Source organism: Zalophus californianus, chromosome 4, assembly GCF_009762305.2.
Source record: "Zalophus californianus isolate mZalCal1 chromosome 4, mZalCal1.pri.v2, whole genome shotgun sequence".
In the NCBI taxonomy this organism is placed as follows: domain Eukaryota; kingdom Metazoa; phylum Chordata; class Mammalia; order Carnivora; family Otariidae; genus Zalophus; species Zalophus californianus.
The window spans coordinates 121,057,841-121,073,444 of NC_045598.1; the positions used below are offsets into that span (position 1 = coordinate 121,057,841).

General features: G+C 39.0%; 1 protein-coding gene across 1 annotated transcript in view; it reads left to right on the top strand.

Annotated features, from left to right (window-relative positions):
* The window catches only part of RAB2A (RAB2A, member RAS oncogene family), an 89,846-nt gene that overhangs the window by 21,307 nt on the left and 52,935 nt on the right, over positions 1–15,604 (top strand). Inside the window, exon 2 of the mRNA XM_027607578.2 lies at positions 11,355–11,426. Coding sequence (XP_027463379.1) covers positions 11,355–11,426 — 72 coding nt within the window. The remainder of the gene's footprint in view (positions 1–11,354; positions 11,427–15,604) is intronic.

Here is a 15,604-nt window from a genome sequence, read left to right on the forward strand (position 1 = left end):
AGTATTCACTGAGCATCTGCCTTCTAAATTGGGCCACAGTGCAAGGTGGTTTTCAAAATACAAAAAGGTGAATGTTACTGCTCCTGAAGGAAGAAGGTAGATGTGTAAACTGATAATAAAAGTATAATGTGATAAGTGCTTAATAAAGTATGTATAGAGTACTATGGCCTTAGCATGGGATAAAGTGTCAACCTGCCTTTCAGCACTGGGGAAGGAAAAAGAAGCACAGACATGTGATCTGTGTGCTATCTCTTGTATTCCTCAAATAGCCTTATGAATAAAGTAGGTGGTATGATTACCATTACACAAAGAAGCAAATAAGGTCTAGAGACCTGAAACAGCTGTTCCTTCCAGTGTCACACACAGGATCCTAATCTAGTCCAGAAGATTTGTTATCTCTTAAATTAGTGGTGTGCTTTGAAATGCAGAAGGCTTTACAGTAAAAGTTTCCAAATGTAAAGCACGGGACTACTGTGAAGGATTTAAAAAGTGAATTACATATGCCTCTGCCTTTAAGGGGTGTATAGTCTAGCTGGGCTGATTGAATACGAGAAGGGCTCTGATGGAGGTGCTGGAGAAAGCTTGGGATTTCATGAGAAATTCCACAATCCAGAATGCCTGTCTTCCTTCTTGGAAACCTTACGGTAAGATGACATTTGAAAGAAAAAAAATTGAGCATTGAAAGAAAAGAGAAAGAAAAAGAAGATGGCATTTGAGCTGGTCCTTGAAAAATGGGTAGAGTTTAGACAAGTAGAAATGGTAAATAAGCAAAATGTAAAAATAGGGGGAAAAGTTGTCATTTATCATGTATCTGTTAAGTACCACACCTTGTACCTTCCTCAGTATAAACCATCCAGTTTAACTATAGTAGAGTCTCATATCAAACAAACTGGAAATAAGACTGGAAAGATAAATTCATTAAACATATTGGACTTGGGTTGTGATAGAGAGTGGTTGAATTTGAACTTTATTCTGTAGGCAGTAGAAAAGGTAGAAGTTTTTTTAAAAGGAGAGTACCAGGCTGAAGTTATGATTCCATTAGAAACTAAATACACATGTGTGTATATTCAGATTATAATACAGTAGCAGAGACATTCTAGATGTTAAATGTAGTCCTTCTGTCTTTTCTCATCCATCCCTGGTGCAGTCATATGTAGGACAGATTAGGAAGCTGGAGTGTATATAGTATATAGTTAGGTGGTTATTACAGTGGTCCAGGTAGGAGGTAATGAAGATCTTATGTAAGGCAGTAGTAGTGAAAATGAAGAGGTGGTTACTGGTGAGAGTTGGAATTAACAGGGTTTAGGGAAGGACATTGTAGGGAGTGAAAATAAAGATGAAGGTAATTTTCAGGCATTTTTCCATTTTAGAAGAATACTTCAAATACAGGCTATTTTTCATTTATTTTTAATTAGAAAAGTAATAAGTACACATGATAACATTAAAGCACTGTGAAAGGGCAGAAGATTGGCTAGGGGCAGCGGGACATGGTGGTGAAAGATGACAACATAGAGAAACAGGTCAGTGGTTAAAACTTTGGTAAGGTCCACTCCCCAAAGGAGTGGGCTATGGAAAGACTGTAGTGTGGAAAGAGAAGGAAACAGTTACTTTACAGTAGAGAAACTTGTCAAATTACCTCAGGCAGGTGATCAAAGTTAATGTCAACAGTAATCAGTCATGTCAATGGTATGTACCCTTGTTATGATAGTGGGTCCACCTTTGTAGAGGTAAGAAAATCTACTTATCTCTTTGGTCTTCCTCCCAAATGTCAGTAACTCCAGTCAGTCATGGGGGAAAAGTCCAACAGATCCCAATTGAGGGACACTCTATGATGCCTTGACCAGTACTCCTCAGTACTCCTCAAAACTGTTATGGTCATCAAAAACAAGGAAAGTCTGAGAAACTGTCATAGCCAAGAGATGCCTAAGGAGACATCACCAAATGTAATATGGTGTCATCTATGGGATCCTGGGACAGAAAAAAGACAGTAGGTGAAAAACAAGAGGGAAAAAATCAAAACTTGGGGAGAGGTAAAAGCAAAGAGATTTCATAAAGAATGCAGGGTAAGGAATAAGCCATGAAGATAAGGCTTCTTCACTATTATGTGTCCATCGTAGGTTCTCAGCAAATAGTGGCTGAATAAATAGTAGGGTTGGAGCTCTTCCTAAGCCTGTTTTTAAAAATGAATTGTGCTCCTCAGTGAGGCCTGACTTCATCTTTTGGTCTTGAGCTCAGGTCTAGATTTGGTTTCCTTGAGTCCGTGCCACACCCAGGGCAAGTGAGATCATCATAGAAGGCCATCAGTGTTCTTCTTCCCCAGCATTTAGAGCAGAAGATACTGGTTTTTTTTCCCCTGAAACCAGACAATTACATTGTTTATTTTATACACACAGACAGAAAGTCTCCATATTTTAAAGTTAGAAGAATACCTATCTCACTTTGTGAAGGTAGGTTATGTATTATGGAAGCTTCCTAGGGGTTATGGCACTTGAGTTAGGTTGTAAAGATAAGTAGCTATTAGCTAAGTGGAATAGTCACTGAGTATTGGGGAAAGAACACTTAAAGCATGCTAAATAAATATGTGCAAACAGCCAGATGTGTAAGAAATACTGGCATTATCTGCTTTAGTCATTTTCATGGTTTTGGTCTTATCCCAGAGGTATTTAAAGTACTTAGTGTACTTTAATATTTTAACACCAAAGATAACAGAAATGGAAGTAGATAATTTGCTTCAAGGGAAGGAGGGCTGTATCCCAACAACTTCCTATTTCCTTTTCACTTTATCAATTCTTTTCTTTCTTTAAAGCTTTATTTATTTATTTGAGAGACTGAGCCCGAGCATGTGCGTGTGTGTGTGTGTGCGCGCTAGCAGAGGGAAGGGCAGAGGCAAAGGGAGAAGGAGAGAAGCAGACTCCCCGCTGAGCACAGAGCCCCATGCAGGGCTTGATCTCCCGACCCTGAGATCATGACCTGAGCTGAAATCAGGAGTCCCGACACTCAACCGAGTGAGCCATCCCGGCACCCCTCACTTTATTGATTCTTTAGCAACTCTTTCAGCCTTGTCAGCATACTTGTTTCCATACGTTCCATTTTCAGGGGAAAGATATCTTGTGTTTTGAAAGCTGCATGCTCTTGGAAACTTTCTTTAATTTCTTTATCTTTATTACTAATTTATTTTTACTAGTGCCTAGAATATAGTAAGTACTCCATAAATATTTTTTGAGTGAGTATCTCTAACCTTTGCTCCTAGCCTTCACTGACAGATTTCTCAAATAAATGTTCTATATTTCCTGTTTCCTCTTCCCTTACTGCTCTTAATATTTCTGGTGTTTGAAGCACTTTACTGATTACAGTAGGAATTATTACAGATGACGTCAACAAGCCTGGAAGACTAACAACATAAAAGTCCCAGGAGGAGGAAGAATGAAAGATGACTCTTGATAAATGTATTGGTTTCCTAGGGCTGCTGTAACAGATTATCACAAACTTGTTTTAGGGCTTAACACAACAAAAACCTCTTCTCTTATAGTTCTGGAGCCCAGAAGTCCAGAATCCAGGAATCTGCAGGACTACTGTTGCTCTGAAGGCTCCAGGGAAAATCCTTCCTTGCCTCTTGCAGCTTCTGGGGCTCCGTGTGTGCCTTGGCTTGTGGCAGCCTGACTCAGTCTCTGCCTCTGTCTTCACATAGCCTATCACCTGTGTATCTGTCTTTGTTTCCCCCTGCCTTTCTCTTATGAGTACATTTGTCATTGGATTTAGGCCCCAGCCAAATCCAGACTGAAATTATCTCAAAATCCTTAATTATATCTGCAAAGATCCTTTTCCTAAATAAGGTCACATTCACAGGTTCTAGGGGTTAGTGCTTGGACATATCTCTTTGGGGCCACTCTTCAGCCTACTATGGTAAGGAACCAGATCAGTATCTAATTGAAGTAGTTGAGAGGACTGCTGTCTTAGATGTGAGGGAGGACGATGTAAGGAGAACCAATAGCATAAGAACAACTCTGAAATCATTTTATTTAAAAGAAAATTAGAGATATGTGAATATTGTCTTCAGTTAATTTTAGAAAATATGTATTTAAAATTTTGAACTCAAGATCAGATGGGTTTGGTGGGAGATTTGCTCCTTAGCTGTATTCATCTTGAAGAATCCTCAACATTTTTATTAAAACTTTTGAATTTCCAAATTTGAAATTTTCACATTTGAGCTTTATGGTATTCCTTTGAAGTAGGAATACTGTATTTTCTTTTTCCATTTTCCAGATGTGGAAATGGAGCATAGTTTCTGTATCTAATTTGTCCCAGTTCACAGGTTATGAAATGATACAAATGGACTTGAACATTGGTGTTTCCACTGTAAAGCTTGTGTTCTTTCTAATACACCATGCTGAGTTTATTAATTTTCTGTTTAAAAAAAGCAGACTTTATTGTTTTTTCATTACATGTTTCTCCATTTGGAATGTTAGTGCAAAGAAGAATAAAATTTTCTCTGTTTGCAAAATAAGCTACTAATATTTCAACCACATCTCTGAACGATCTGTGTTGGAGGTCTATCAGTTTTTTGGTGTGACTTTAAAACATACAGTTCTTAAAAAACAAACAAAAACCCCACAAAAAACAAAGAACGGTTGAACAGATCAGTTAAACAAAGCTGGTTCTTTGGAAAGATCAGCAAAATTGATAAACCTTTAGCCAGACTCATCAAAAGAGAGGCCTCACATAAACAAAATCAGAAAAATAAAATATACAGTTCTTCAGTGGGTTACTTTTAGTCATTCATTCATGGAACTTTTGTCACATTTTGTTTTTGAGAGCCAAATATGGTAGATGAAAATATGCAGCCATGATTTCAGAATGATAGTTGGACAAAACTTTTCTTCAGTGGTTAGGAATTGGCTCTGGGGGGGGCGCCTGGGTGACTCAGTTGTTAAGCGGTTGCCTTTGGCTCAGGTCATGATCCCAGGATCCTGGGATCGAGCCCCGCATCGGGCTCCCTGCTCGACAGGAAACCTGCTTCTCCCTCTCCCACTCCCCCTCTTGTGTTCCCTCTCTAGCTGTGTGTCTCGCTGTCAAATAAATAAGTAAAATCTTTAATTAAAAAAAAAAAAAGGAATTGGCTTTGGCTCTGGTACTTTTCATATGAACCTCAGTAGAATACCAGGCACTTACACCATTGTTTCTTGTGGAGAACACATTGCCTAAAAACCCATGGAGGGCTTATTAATTTGATTTTTGGTCCAAGCAAAGAGTTCCTGAATCAGAAGCTCTGGGGTGGGGCTGTAGGAATGCAGTTTAATGAGTATTACTTGTAATTGTTTGGCATTCATGTGGTACTTAGGTACTCAGTTCTCACCACAATACTGTCCTACTGAGTGGATGGCAATGTGGACCTAAAGTAAAAGAAAAAGTTAAGGTGACTTCATGGTAGGAACTCTGACAGTGGCCTTATTAAGTATATTAATTTGTATTAATCAAAGAATGAATAGCCAAAGCGATCTTGAGAAAAAACAAAGCTGGAGGCTTCACCATGCTTCCTGATTTCAAACTATATTACAAAGCCGTAGGAAATCAAAACAGTATAGTATTGGCATAAAAACACAGACAAGGGTCAATAGAATAGAGAGCCCAGATAAACCACACATATAGGTAAACTCACTCATGACAAGGAGCCAAGCATATACAATGAGGAAAGGGCAATCTCTTGAATAAATGGTGTTAGGAAAACTGGACAGCCACATACAAAAGCATGAAACTCGACCACCAACTTATATCATACACAAAAATTAACTCAAAATGGATTAAAGACCTCCTCAATGTAAGACCTGAAACCATAAAACTTACAGAAGGAAACATAGGCATTAAGCTCCTGGACATTGGTCTCGGTGATGATTTTTGAATCTGACACCAAAAGCAAAGCAATTAAAGCAAAAATAAACGAGTGGGACTACATCAAACTCAAAGGCTTCTGCATAGCAAAAAAACCACAGAGGTCAGTGGTTCATCCAAGGCCACCCAGCTAGTGCTTTTAACCACTACATAGTGCTGACAATTCATTCAGAACCTCTGAGGTTGAGACCTGATAAGGATTTGGTGATTTTTTGGGTAAAGATCAAAAACTTCTAATGGGTAGAAAGTGGGAGCTACTTTACATAGAATGGTCAGGGAAGGAAGGCATCTGCAGTGGTGAAAAACCAGCCATGGGAGTCTGTCTGCATGGAAAGAGAAGAGGATGTTTGAAGGCCTTGCAGGTTCTAGATGTAGAATGAAAACCAGTGGTAGAAGGACTGGGAGAGGCCACTTTTATGTTTGTTTTGTTTCTGTTTAATTCTGCTATTACATAAAACAAACGTGTTTTTATAAAACATGTCTTTTTGCTGGTTCCTCTCTTTCTGGGGCTTTAAATACCATCTTATGCTGACAGTTCTAATTTATATCTCCAACCTCAGTATCTTTCCTGAAGTCTAAACTCATATATTCTGTTGCCTACCCAGTTTTACCACTGTGATGTCTAATCTCTCAACTCAAAATAACTAAACTGGAATTGATAGTCCTTCCTGCTCCACTTAAAATTTTCCCCATCTTCATTGATTCTTCCATTTGATCAGGCGAAAATATTGGAGCCATTCTTAATGCAATTATCCTTCTCTCAGAGCCCATGTCCACACACTGTCAACATATTCTCTTGCCTCTGCTTTAAAATGTTTATAGAATTCAGTCACTTCAAATCCCTCCATTGCTACCACCCTTGTCCAAGACACCATTTCTTGTCTCATTGAGAAAGCCTCCTTAACCAATCTTTGCTTCTCTCATCTGCATATACTTAACAGGTCATTCTCAGTATAGCAGCCACAATGATTATTTTAGAATTAAGGTCAAATTTATTACTCTTCTGCTCAACCCCCCCCCAAAATCGCCCATTTTATCACAAGTAAATTTTAAAATTCCTATGGAGTCTGCAAGATCAGGCCCTATGATGCCTGCAGCCTCACCTCCTAGGGGCAGGGCTCTCCCTTGCCTTCTGAGCTGTAGCCATATTTGGCTTCATGGCAGTTTCTCCAACACATCCCACATACAGCTTTTCCTCTAGCCCTTTTTTTTTTTTAAGATTTTATTTATTTGAGAGAGCCCACGTGTGAGAGAGAGAGAGAGCACAAAGGGAAAGGGAGAGGCAGAGGGAGAAGCAGGCCCGATGCTGGACTCGATCCCAGGCCCTGGGATCACAACCTGAGCTGAAGGCAGACGCTTAACCGACTGAGCCCCCTTCAGCCCTTTCCTTAGCCTAAAGTGCCCTTCCCTCAGTAATGCACCTGCCTGTTTCCTCATTTCCTGGAGTCTTGACCTAAATCTCACCTTCCCAGTGAGAGGCCACCTCATTTAAATACCTTTTACCTTTTCCCCAGTATTCCAGTCCCATCTGTTTGCTCAGCTTTTTCTCTGTACCATAACACATAACCCTCTGCACTACCACGTCTACTTCATCCATCCATCTATCCGTCCACACTCCCCACCTCCCCAGTATATACACATACATACAAACATGCACACACACATTTTAAAAAAAAAGTTTTTTCATAGTCTCTTCTCCAGAAGGGCAGACGCCTTTATCTTATTGTTTACTGATATTCCAGTTGCTTAGCCTTAGAACATAGTACATACTTAAATATTTCTAGAAAGTTTGAATTTTGGCATGCATTGGAAGTACATGTTGTGAAACTAAAAATGAATAAAATGTGCTTCTTGCTTTTAGGGAGCTTGAAGTATACATAGACATAGTAATAAGTAATAGCATTAATAGTAACAAACATTTATTGAATTCTTTATTGAATTTTATTGTGTGCCAGATACTGTTTTAAGCACCTAATGCATGAACTCATTTAATAATCCCAATAAACATCTGAGATAGGTATTATTAGCCTACTTTTTACAGATTAGGAAAGTGAGGCCCTGAGAAGATAACTAATTTGAGGTTCTGTTGATAGTGATTGGCAAGGCTGGGGTTGGAACCCGAGGAGTGTGGTTTGGCTTTGGAGTCAGAAATGATAACCGCTATGTTATGCTGTTCTTAAGCATTAAATGTGCTGACATGTAAATTGCTTAAAACAATATCTGGCATGAGAGAAGCTTTATATAAGTTTATCTGTTGTTGGGAATCATGAATTTTAAATATTTCAAAGTTCTTGACAATACAGTTAAAATAACGTGAAAATATTCATTGGCCACTTAAACTATTCTTCATTCTGTTATCTTTTCTAAGTGTCTCCCCTCAGGAAAATCAACATATTTGACTATCATTCTCCATGAAAATGAAGGACGAATCAGTTACAAGTCCCGCAAAATATATAGGATTTCTTTAAGTATGTAAAAATGTTGGGAGTACTGCTTGAATTCCATATAATGCCATTGATGAATGGGGATCTGATATTTAGACTAATAAATAGCTGAAGAAGAGGAAAGATATGGAGGATGCTTTTGAAGAACTATCTGAATATCAAGGATTAAGAGAGGCTCTTAGGAAAATTAGTGAAAGAAACCTTGGAGATTTTTGCCAATTTTATATTATAAAAAGGACAAGTATTAAATCAAAGTTGTCCTGCAAAGGATGCAAATTACCCAAACCCTCTAACTTGAAAGATACTTTGATTACTTGAAGAAAGAATATGGAGTCTTTAAAGTGAAGAATGAAACAGCAAGCCTTTTCTATATTTAACTAGCACTTGGTCAGAATAAGTGGTATTAGTATCACTAAAGCAATACATGTTCTGTTGTGAGGTAAGAAAGATTTTTAGGCTCTTGTATTACTTAAATGATTGCCAGTCTGTTAGATGATTCTTGAGGTTTCACAATAAAATCAATAAATCACAATAAAATCTGTGATTTCTGATTAATTATAATTTTTTTCTATACCACGTGGGAAAATTTGGATGTTTAAAAATATAAATGAAGAAAAGACACAGGAATCTTAAATACATGTTACTGGGTGAAAGAAGCCAATCTGAAAAGGCTACATACACTGTTGATTCCAGCTATATGACATTCTGGAAGAGGCAAACTATGGAGACAGTAAAAAGATTAGCATTTCCCAGGGTTTGGGGGTGAGAGAGGGACTAATAAGCAGAGCATAGAGGATTTTTAAGTCAGTGAAACTATTCTGTATGATACCATAGTGGTAAATACATTATACATTTGTCAAAACCCATAGAATAGACAACACCAAGAGTGAACCCTAATGTAAACTATGGACTTTAATAGTTATGTGTCAGGGTAGGCTCATGGACTGTAGCAAGTGTGATGGCTCTGGTGTAGATAGTATTGGTGGAAAAGGCTGTGTTCCTGTGGGGCAGGAAGTATTTGGGAACTTTGTACTTTCTGCCCAGTTTTTAGTTTTAGTGAACCTAAAACTGCTCTTCAAAATAAAAAGTCTAAGAAAAAAAAGAAAGAAAAACAAAAAGTCTACTTAAAAGGGGTGGGGGGCTGCCTAGGTGGCTCAGTCAGTTAAGCGTCCAGCTCTTGATTTGGGCTTAGGTCATGATCTCAGGGTTGTGGAGCCTGCTGAAGATTCTGTCTTCCCCTCTCCTTCTGCCCCCTCCCCCTTCCAATCTGGAAAAACAACAGCAAACCCTTGGGGCACCTGACTGGCTCAGTCCTAGAGCCTGTGGCTCTTGGTCTTGGGATCGTGAGTTCAAACCCCACATTAAGGGGTAGATTGTACTTAAAAATATTTTTTTTAATCTTAAAAAAAAACAAACCTGAAGATTCATATCTCAAATGTTCACTTTGTACATTCACACTTAAAAAATGATTTCCTTTCTATCCTAGATCTGAAAGGCTATTCAGAGGAGCTAGAAATCTGATAAAATGAGTTTGGCTTTACACGTTTTGTAATGTAAAAAAGAAATCATGGATAAAAGAAAAGAGAAGAAAACTAAGGTCAAATGTGTTTATTTTTAGTTAAAACATTCAGAAAACTTTGAACAAATAAAGTATTTCCCAAAGCATAACCATATACACACACATTTCTTTGATTTGTTTACTGGGCATTTTGACAATCTTTGTACCATTTGACACTAGGGCCAGTCATTCAGCAAAATCATTAATTGCCTTATCTCTGCCATAAGACAGCAAGATATTCATCATCCTTCTCTCATTGAGTTTATAATCTAGGAGACCTTGAACAGCTTAGTTTCAGTGTCACTTCTTCAAAAAGACCTCCAGCCCTTCAGTCTAAATTAATCTTGTTACTCTTCCTCATAGTCCTCTCTTCTTTCAAATGGCAGTTACTACAATTAAATTACAGTTCATATAGGTTGTCATTCGTAATGTTTAATTTTTCTACCTGTACTTGACTGTAAGGAAGGTAACATTCCACATGATTGTGTCTTGGTCCCAAGTGCAAAGCACAGTTAGCATTTCAGTAAAGCCTTTTGAGTGCAAGAATGAACGAAGCACAGGATGCTCTCAAGTAAGCAGAGTTGGTTTAGTGTGAAGGTAAGGGCCTGAAAATGAGTAGGAAGATGGTGTGGTATTCAGTAACCAGTTCTCAGAGGATGAGTAGGATGAATACAGAAAATTTATCTTTAATTCGGACTGTGGAAGTTATTCATGATCTTAGTGAAGTGAAATTTGGTGATAGAGTGAAGGGATGCAATTCAGATTAGAGTTGATCCTGGGGGCGCCTGGGTGGCTCAGTCGGTTAAGCGTCTGCCTTTGGCTCAGGTCATGATCCCAGGGTCCTGGGATCGAGCCCCGCGTTGGGCTCCCTGCTCGCCAGGAAGGCTGCTTCTCCCTCTTCCACTCCCACTGCTCCTGCTCTCTCTCTCTCTCTCTCAGATAAATAAAATCTTAAAAAAAAAAAAACCCAAAAACGGTTAGAGTTGATCCTGAAATGAATTAGCCAGAAGATAGAGCAAAGTAGATCCCACACATTTAACTGCCAATTTGTTTGGTTGGTTGGTTGTAGGAAGGTAAGATAAACTACAAAAAGAGATTACTTTGTTTTTAAATATTTTCACTACTACACAACAAAACAAAGGCATGAACCCTTAATTGCTAGAGTACTGTGGTATGGGCTACTAGGGGGACCTGCTTGGTTGTCTCCTAAGAGTTCTTGCCAGTTTTATCTTTCAGGTTAAAATGTCGAATGAGTAACGAAGGATGAAAAGGTGTTTTGGATTGGTTAACACCTTCCACCTGAATCAATCCCATAATTTCCCAGGAAATCAGAGCACCGAGAACTTCTGGTTAGATTGTTCACAGAGCACCAGAAACCCTAGCTGCCTCTTTTCTATGTGCTTTCATAAAGTGTTTCTTAATTTTTGTGAGTTTTGTCTCATAATATATATTTTTTTAACTTTCAGGTGTTGGTAAATCATGCTTATTGCTACAGTTTACAGACAAGAGGTTTCAGCCAGTGCATGACCTGACTATCGGTAAGTTTTATACAAGAGATGAGAAACATTCAGAAGTTTTGGGTAGTAGAAATGGAATGTGCTAAAGGGGGTCCATTCTATTGATGATGAATCAAAAAGAATCCATGAACTAGATTTGTTGCTGTGCAGTTTCGTCCTATCACTTTTTAAAAATATGTGAGTATGGTAAAAATATTATCCAACTTTGTAAAAGTGGTCAGAAAACAGCAGGAAGACATAAATATTTTAAGATTTTGATTGTATTTAACAGTTAAACAAATGATTGCAAAACAATATAGCATAGGGGTATGATCAGAGACTAGACCAGCTTGCCAGGATTCAAATCAAGGCTGTGCAACTAACTAGCTGGGTAAGCCACATTACCATTCCATGCCTCAGTTTCTTTTATCTGTAAAATGAGAATAATAGTGGTACCAATCTCACAAAATTATTGTGAGCAATAAATGTGAAGCATTGGAACAGTGCCTGGCAACATGGTAGTTGCTCTAGGTTTACCTATAATTACTAATTGAGAAAAACTGCCAGCAGGCATTTTTAGTGTCCTAAGTTGCAAAGAATAAATGAGACAGTTACCAGTAACTGTTAGACTGAAATCTACTTTGATTTTATAACTGATAGCTTGGTGTATCTTCTCAGCTGGTGACTGCTTATTTTCTACAGATATCTTTAAATCATCCTTAAAAGCAAGTTGATTCTCATGTCCTGTGTATTTTTAGAATATCAAATCAAGCATAGAGTTTGTTAATCAAATTATTAGATGAATTAATAATTTTCAGCCAAGCCACATGTACTTTGTGGATATATGGAAATCTTTTCCCAAGTGGCTACTATCAATGAGAATATTCAGATTCCATTTTAATTTTGCTAGTTTTAAGTATATACAGTAATGAAGGGTAAAACAGATACTATTGTTTCATGCTGGTCCTTATTTCATTTCATAGTTTAACTTCAGTGAGCTCAGTTTTGTGTAGAATCCGCTCTTTGCCCAGATGGTCTAAACCTGGGTAGCGGTCTCTTAGGCCTGACTCAGTTGGTTTTAATATAGGGAACTCACCAAAAGTGTCTCCCTTTTCGTGAAGTTTTCGTATACATTTCTAAGGTGTTAGGGCACCTTAGGAGAGGATGGGCTTAAGCCTTCTGTCAGAAATCGGCAAGGCCTGTACCTGTGGAGAGAGAGGAGGTAGACCAAAGGGGGTTGTTTGGAACTGTAACTCCCGCAGCTGTACCAGCTGGCTTCCCTCTGGGTTTGCTGGTGGGAGGCTTTGGGAGGTTGGAGGCTAAAAGCAAAGGGAAGCCAAGCGTCTTCTTTTCTCTGTCTGCCTGGATTAACTTTATGTCCTCCAAGACTCTAGCCCCAACCTCTGGTGGTGACAGGCCCACTGATGGTCTGGCTTCTAAGGTCTGCCAACCCTGGATTCTCTGTTCCCCCAGCCTTGGGATGGTAGCACTTTCCTGCTGGTGTTAATCTCTCGGCTTCTCCACCATCCCTTCTTTGAGCTTCTTAGCTCTTTCTTTCCTGTAACTAACTCCCTACATTAAATTCCCCCGTCTGTTTTAAATATTTAAATATGGTTTCTGTTTTTCTGGTTGGACCCTGACTGCTATACCTTATGACACCCATCATGGCAATTTATTTTTCAGGTTAGTGGCATGTATTTGTTTTAAAGGAACATTGGAATGTTTGCTGAAAATAGGCATAAGACATTATCTTGATTCTGCTGCATACTTTCCTTTTGTCTGATGAATAGAAGAAGGTGAAAAAGCTAACGTCGGGTCATGACTAAGAATTATTAAACAGGGGAGCAGAGAAAGTAAAAGACAAGGATGAGTCTATGAAATACCCCTTACCTTTGACTGTTGTCTTGGTGAGAATTGTTAACGTAGGAATCAAAGAAGCAGTTTACAAATAGCATCCTGGATCCAGTTACACTGAAGGTCTAGACTAGAGCCTTGCTACTCAGAAAGTGTGTTCAAGCACTATTGCACTGATCAGCGGCATCAGTATTCTGTGGGAGCTTGTTAAAGAGTCTACGGAGTCAGATAGTGCATTTGAGCAGGATCTCTGATTCATATGAAAAGTTTGAGAAGCACTGGAGCAGTGGCTTTTAAATATTGATTACCCAGCTAGGAATTGGTTTTATATTGTTGACTTATGCATACATGTGAGTGCACCCCCCCATGCCCCCCCACACACATCCTGGCCTCTCAGTTGCTTTACTTCCTCTCCTCCTGTGATCTTGCTTCCCCTCTGCCTCAGCTACTCACTCCCTTAGTCACGCCCAGGACCTGTTCATTACCAGTATCTGGAAGCACTCCAGAATCTCAGTTTCATGCATCTGGCCTTTTGACTGTTCTCCCATCCTTCCAACTCACACCCTCTGGTTGCTAACACTAACGATTTATTTGGGCCATCAATCCTAGGATCCATTGATCCTACTGTCTTTCTACTCTCACCGCTCTGGTGGTCCTGCTTCCCTCCTTACCCAGCTTTGATTCTAGCCACTGTAATCAAGTCATTCTAATCACTCCTGCATGTACCCTCAATCCCCTGCCCCCTCCTTTGCTTCATTACATTCTTGTGGCTAACCCATAGGTAAAATCTGACTACCCACTCCATCCTGCTTCGAGAAAAACACAGAGCCATGCTAACTAATGTCCTGTTAATTTCTTAGACGCTGACTTCCAACAGCTTGACAATTACACTTTATTTCCAGTCCATTCATTTTCCACTGTCCTGTACAACTGTGTTAGACCTTCTTGCTCTTGAAGCGTGCAGCACCTTTCTTTCTCTCATATAATAACTTTGGTCTCTATTTCAGAAAATAGAGGCAAGCAGAGGAGCATTTTCACAGGTCTCCATCACCACGTAGACCTGCCTACCTGTGTTGGGCCCATAAACGCCACCTTTTCCTTGCTACCTGGATGAACTAGGAGTTGCTAGCCGAGGCCTGCTCAAGAACACTGCTTCAGCAGTTCTTTTTTCTCCTAGGTGTCATTCATTTTTCCTTTTTTGATTGTCATTTTTCATGACTTATCTTTTCCAGCTTTCAGTCCTTTGGTTCCCTTTCAGCAAAAGTCCTTAGAAAGAATTGTTTGTATTTTCTATCTCTCGTTTTTCTCCTCCGCTCATTCTTTTTTGAATTCACTCCAGCTAGGCTCTCTCCTCCCCATGTGTACATATCCAACTGCTGCCTCAACATTCTCCTTTCTCTTAGATGATCACTTAACGTGATCCAAATAGCTCCTGATTTTTTTCCTGCTACCTCTTCGCAAGTGTACCTGTATGCACACACACACCCTCATATCCATCCTCTCGCCTAGATTTGTTTTTCTCCTTAACTTTTTACATAAGTGATTATAAGTGTATATTGTCTCCCTCCAGTATAAAAGTGAAGTTCATGATAGCAGAGTTATCTGTTTTGTTCATTGCTGTATCTCCAGGGCCTGGTACATACAAAGACTCTATAAATGTTTTCTAAATTTAGAATATACTCTCTGTCTGGGTAGAAAGCTGCATAAAGTAACATTTAAATACATTACAGTTCTTGATGGGTGCATTTGTTTAATGGTGTTTAATTACATTGTATAGAGATAATTCTAGTTACAGCCCACTAATTCCCACTACATTTATTTGACTACCTACTAATGGACAGTTTGACAAACACTGATCTAGAGGCCAGGCCATTTATATGTTGATGCCATCTTCCTGCCTATCTCCCCCACGTCCTTAAACTAGGCATCCTATAAGAAATGACTGAGAGTAGTCATTGTGGGGAAAGGTGGTAGAATCAAAGCATTATTTCTGGTATCTGGCTTCCCACAAATCAGTTAAAAACACCTCATTTATTTGGGATTCAATTTTCTCAGATAACTCTAGTTACCTAAAATAACATTGCCAAGAACTAGGAAGGTAGCTTAGAGGACCTGTGAACATCTAATTTAGATCTCACAAAGTCTATGTTACCTGAATAATAAAATGTAAATGTATTTTCTTGACAGGGTGTGGTTATTATGAAAACATTATTAAAAATCCAGAGAAAGTTAAATTCCCCGTATGACTTGCCTTTGGCCCTCCAGGATCCACTGGTGTGTATGTCGCCTTCTAGAATTTTAAAATGTATTCATAAACAAACACACAAAGCTGTTCTGGGTGCACTCCCTCCACCGGAGTACTGAAA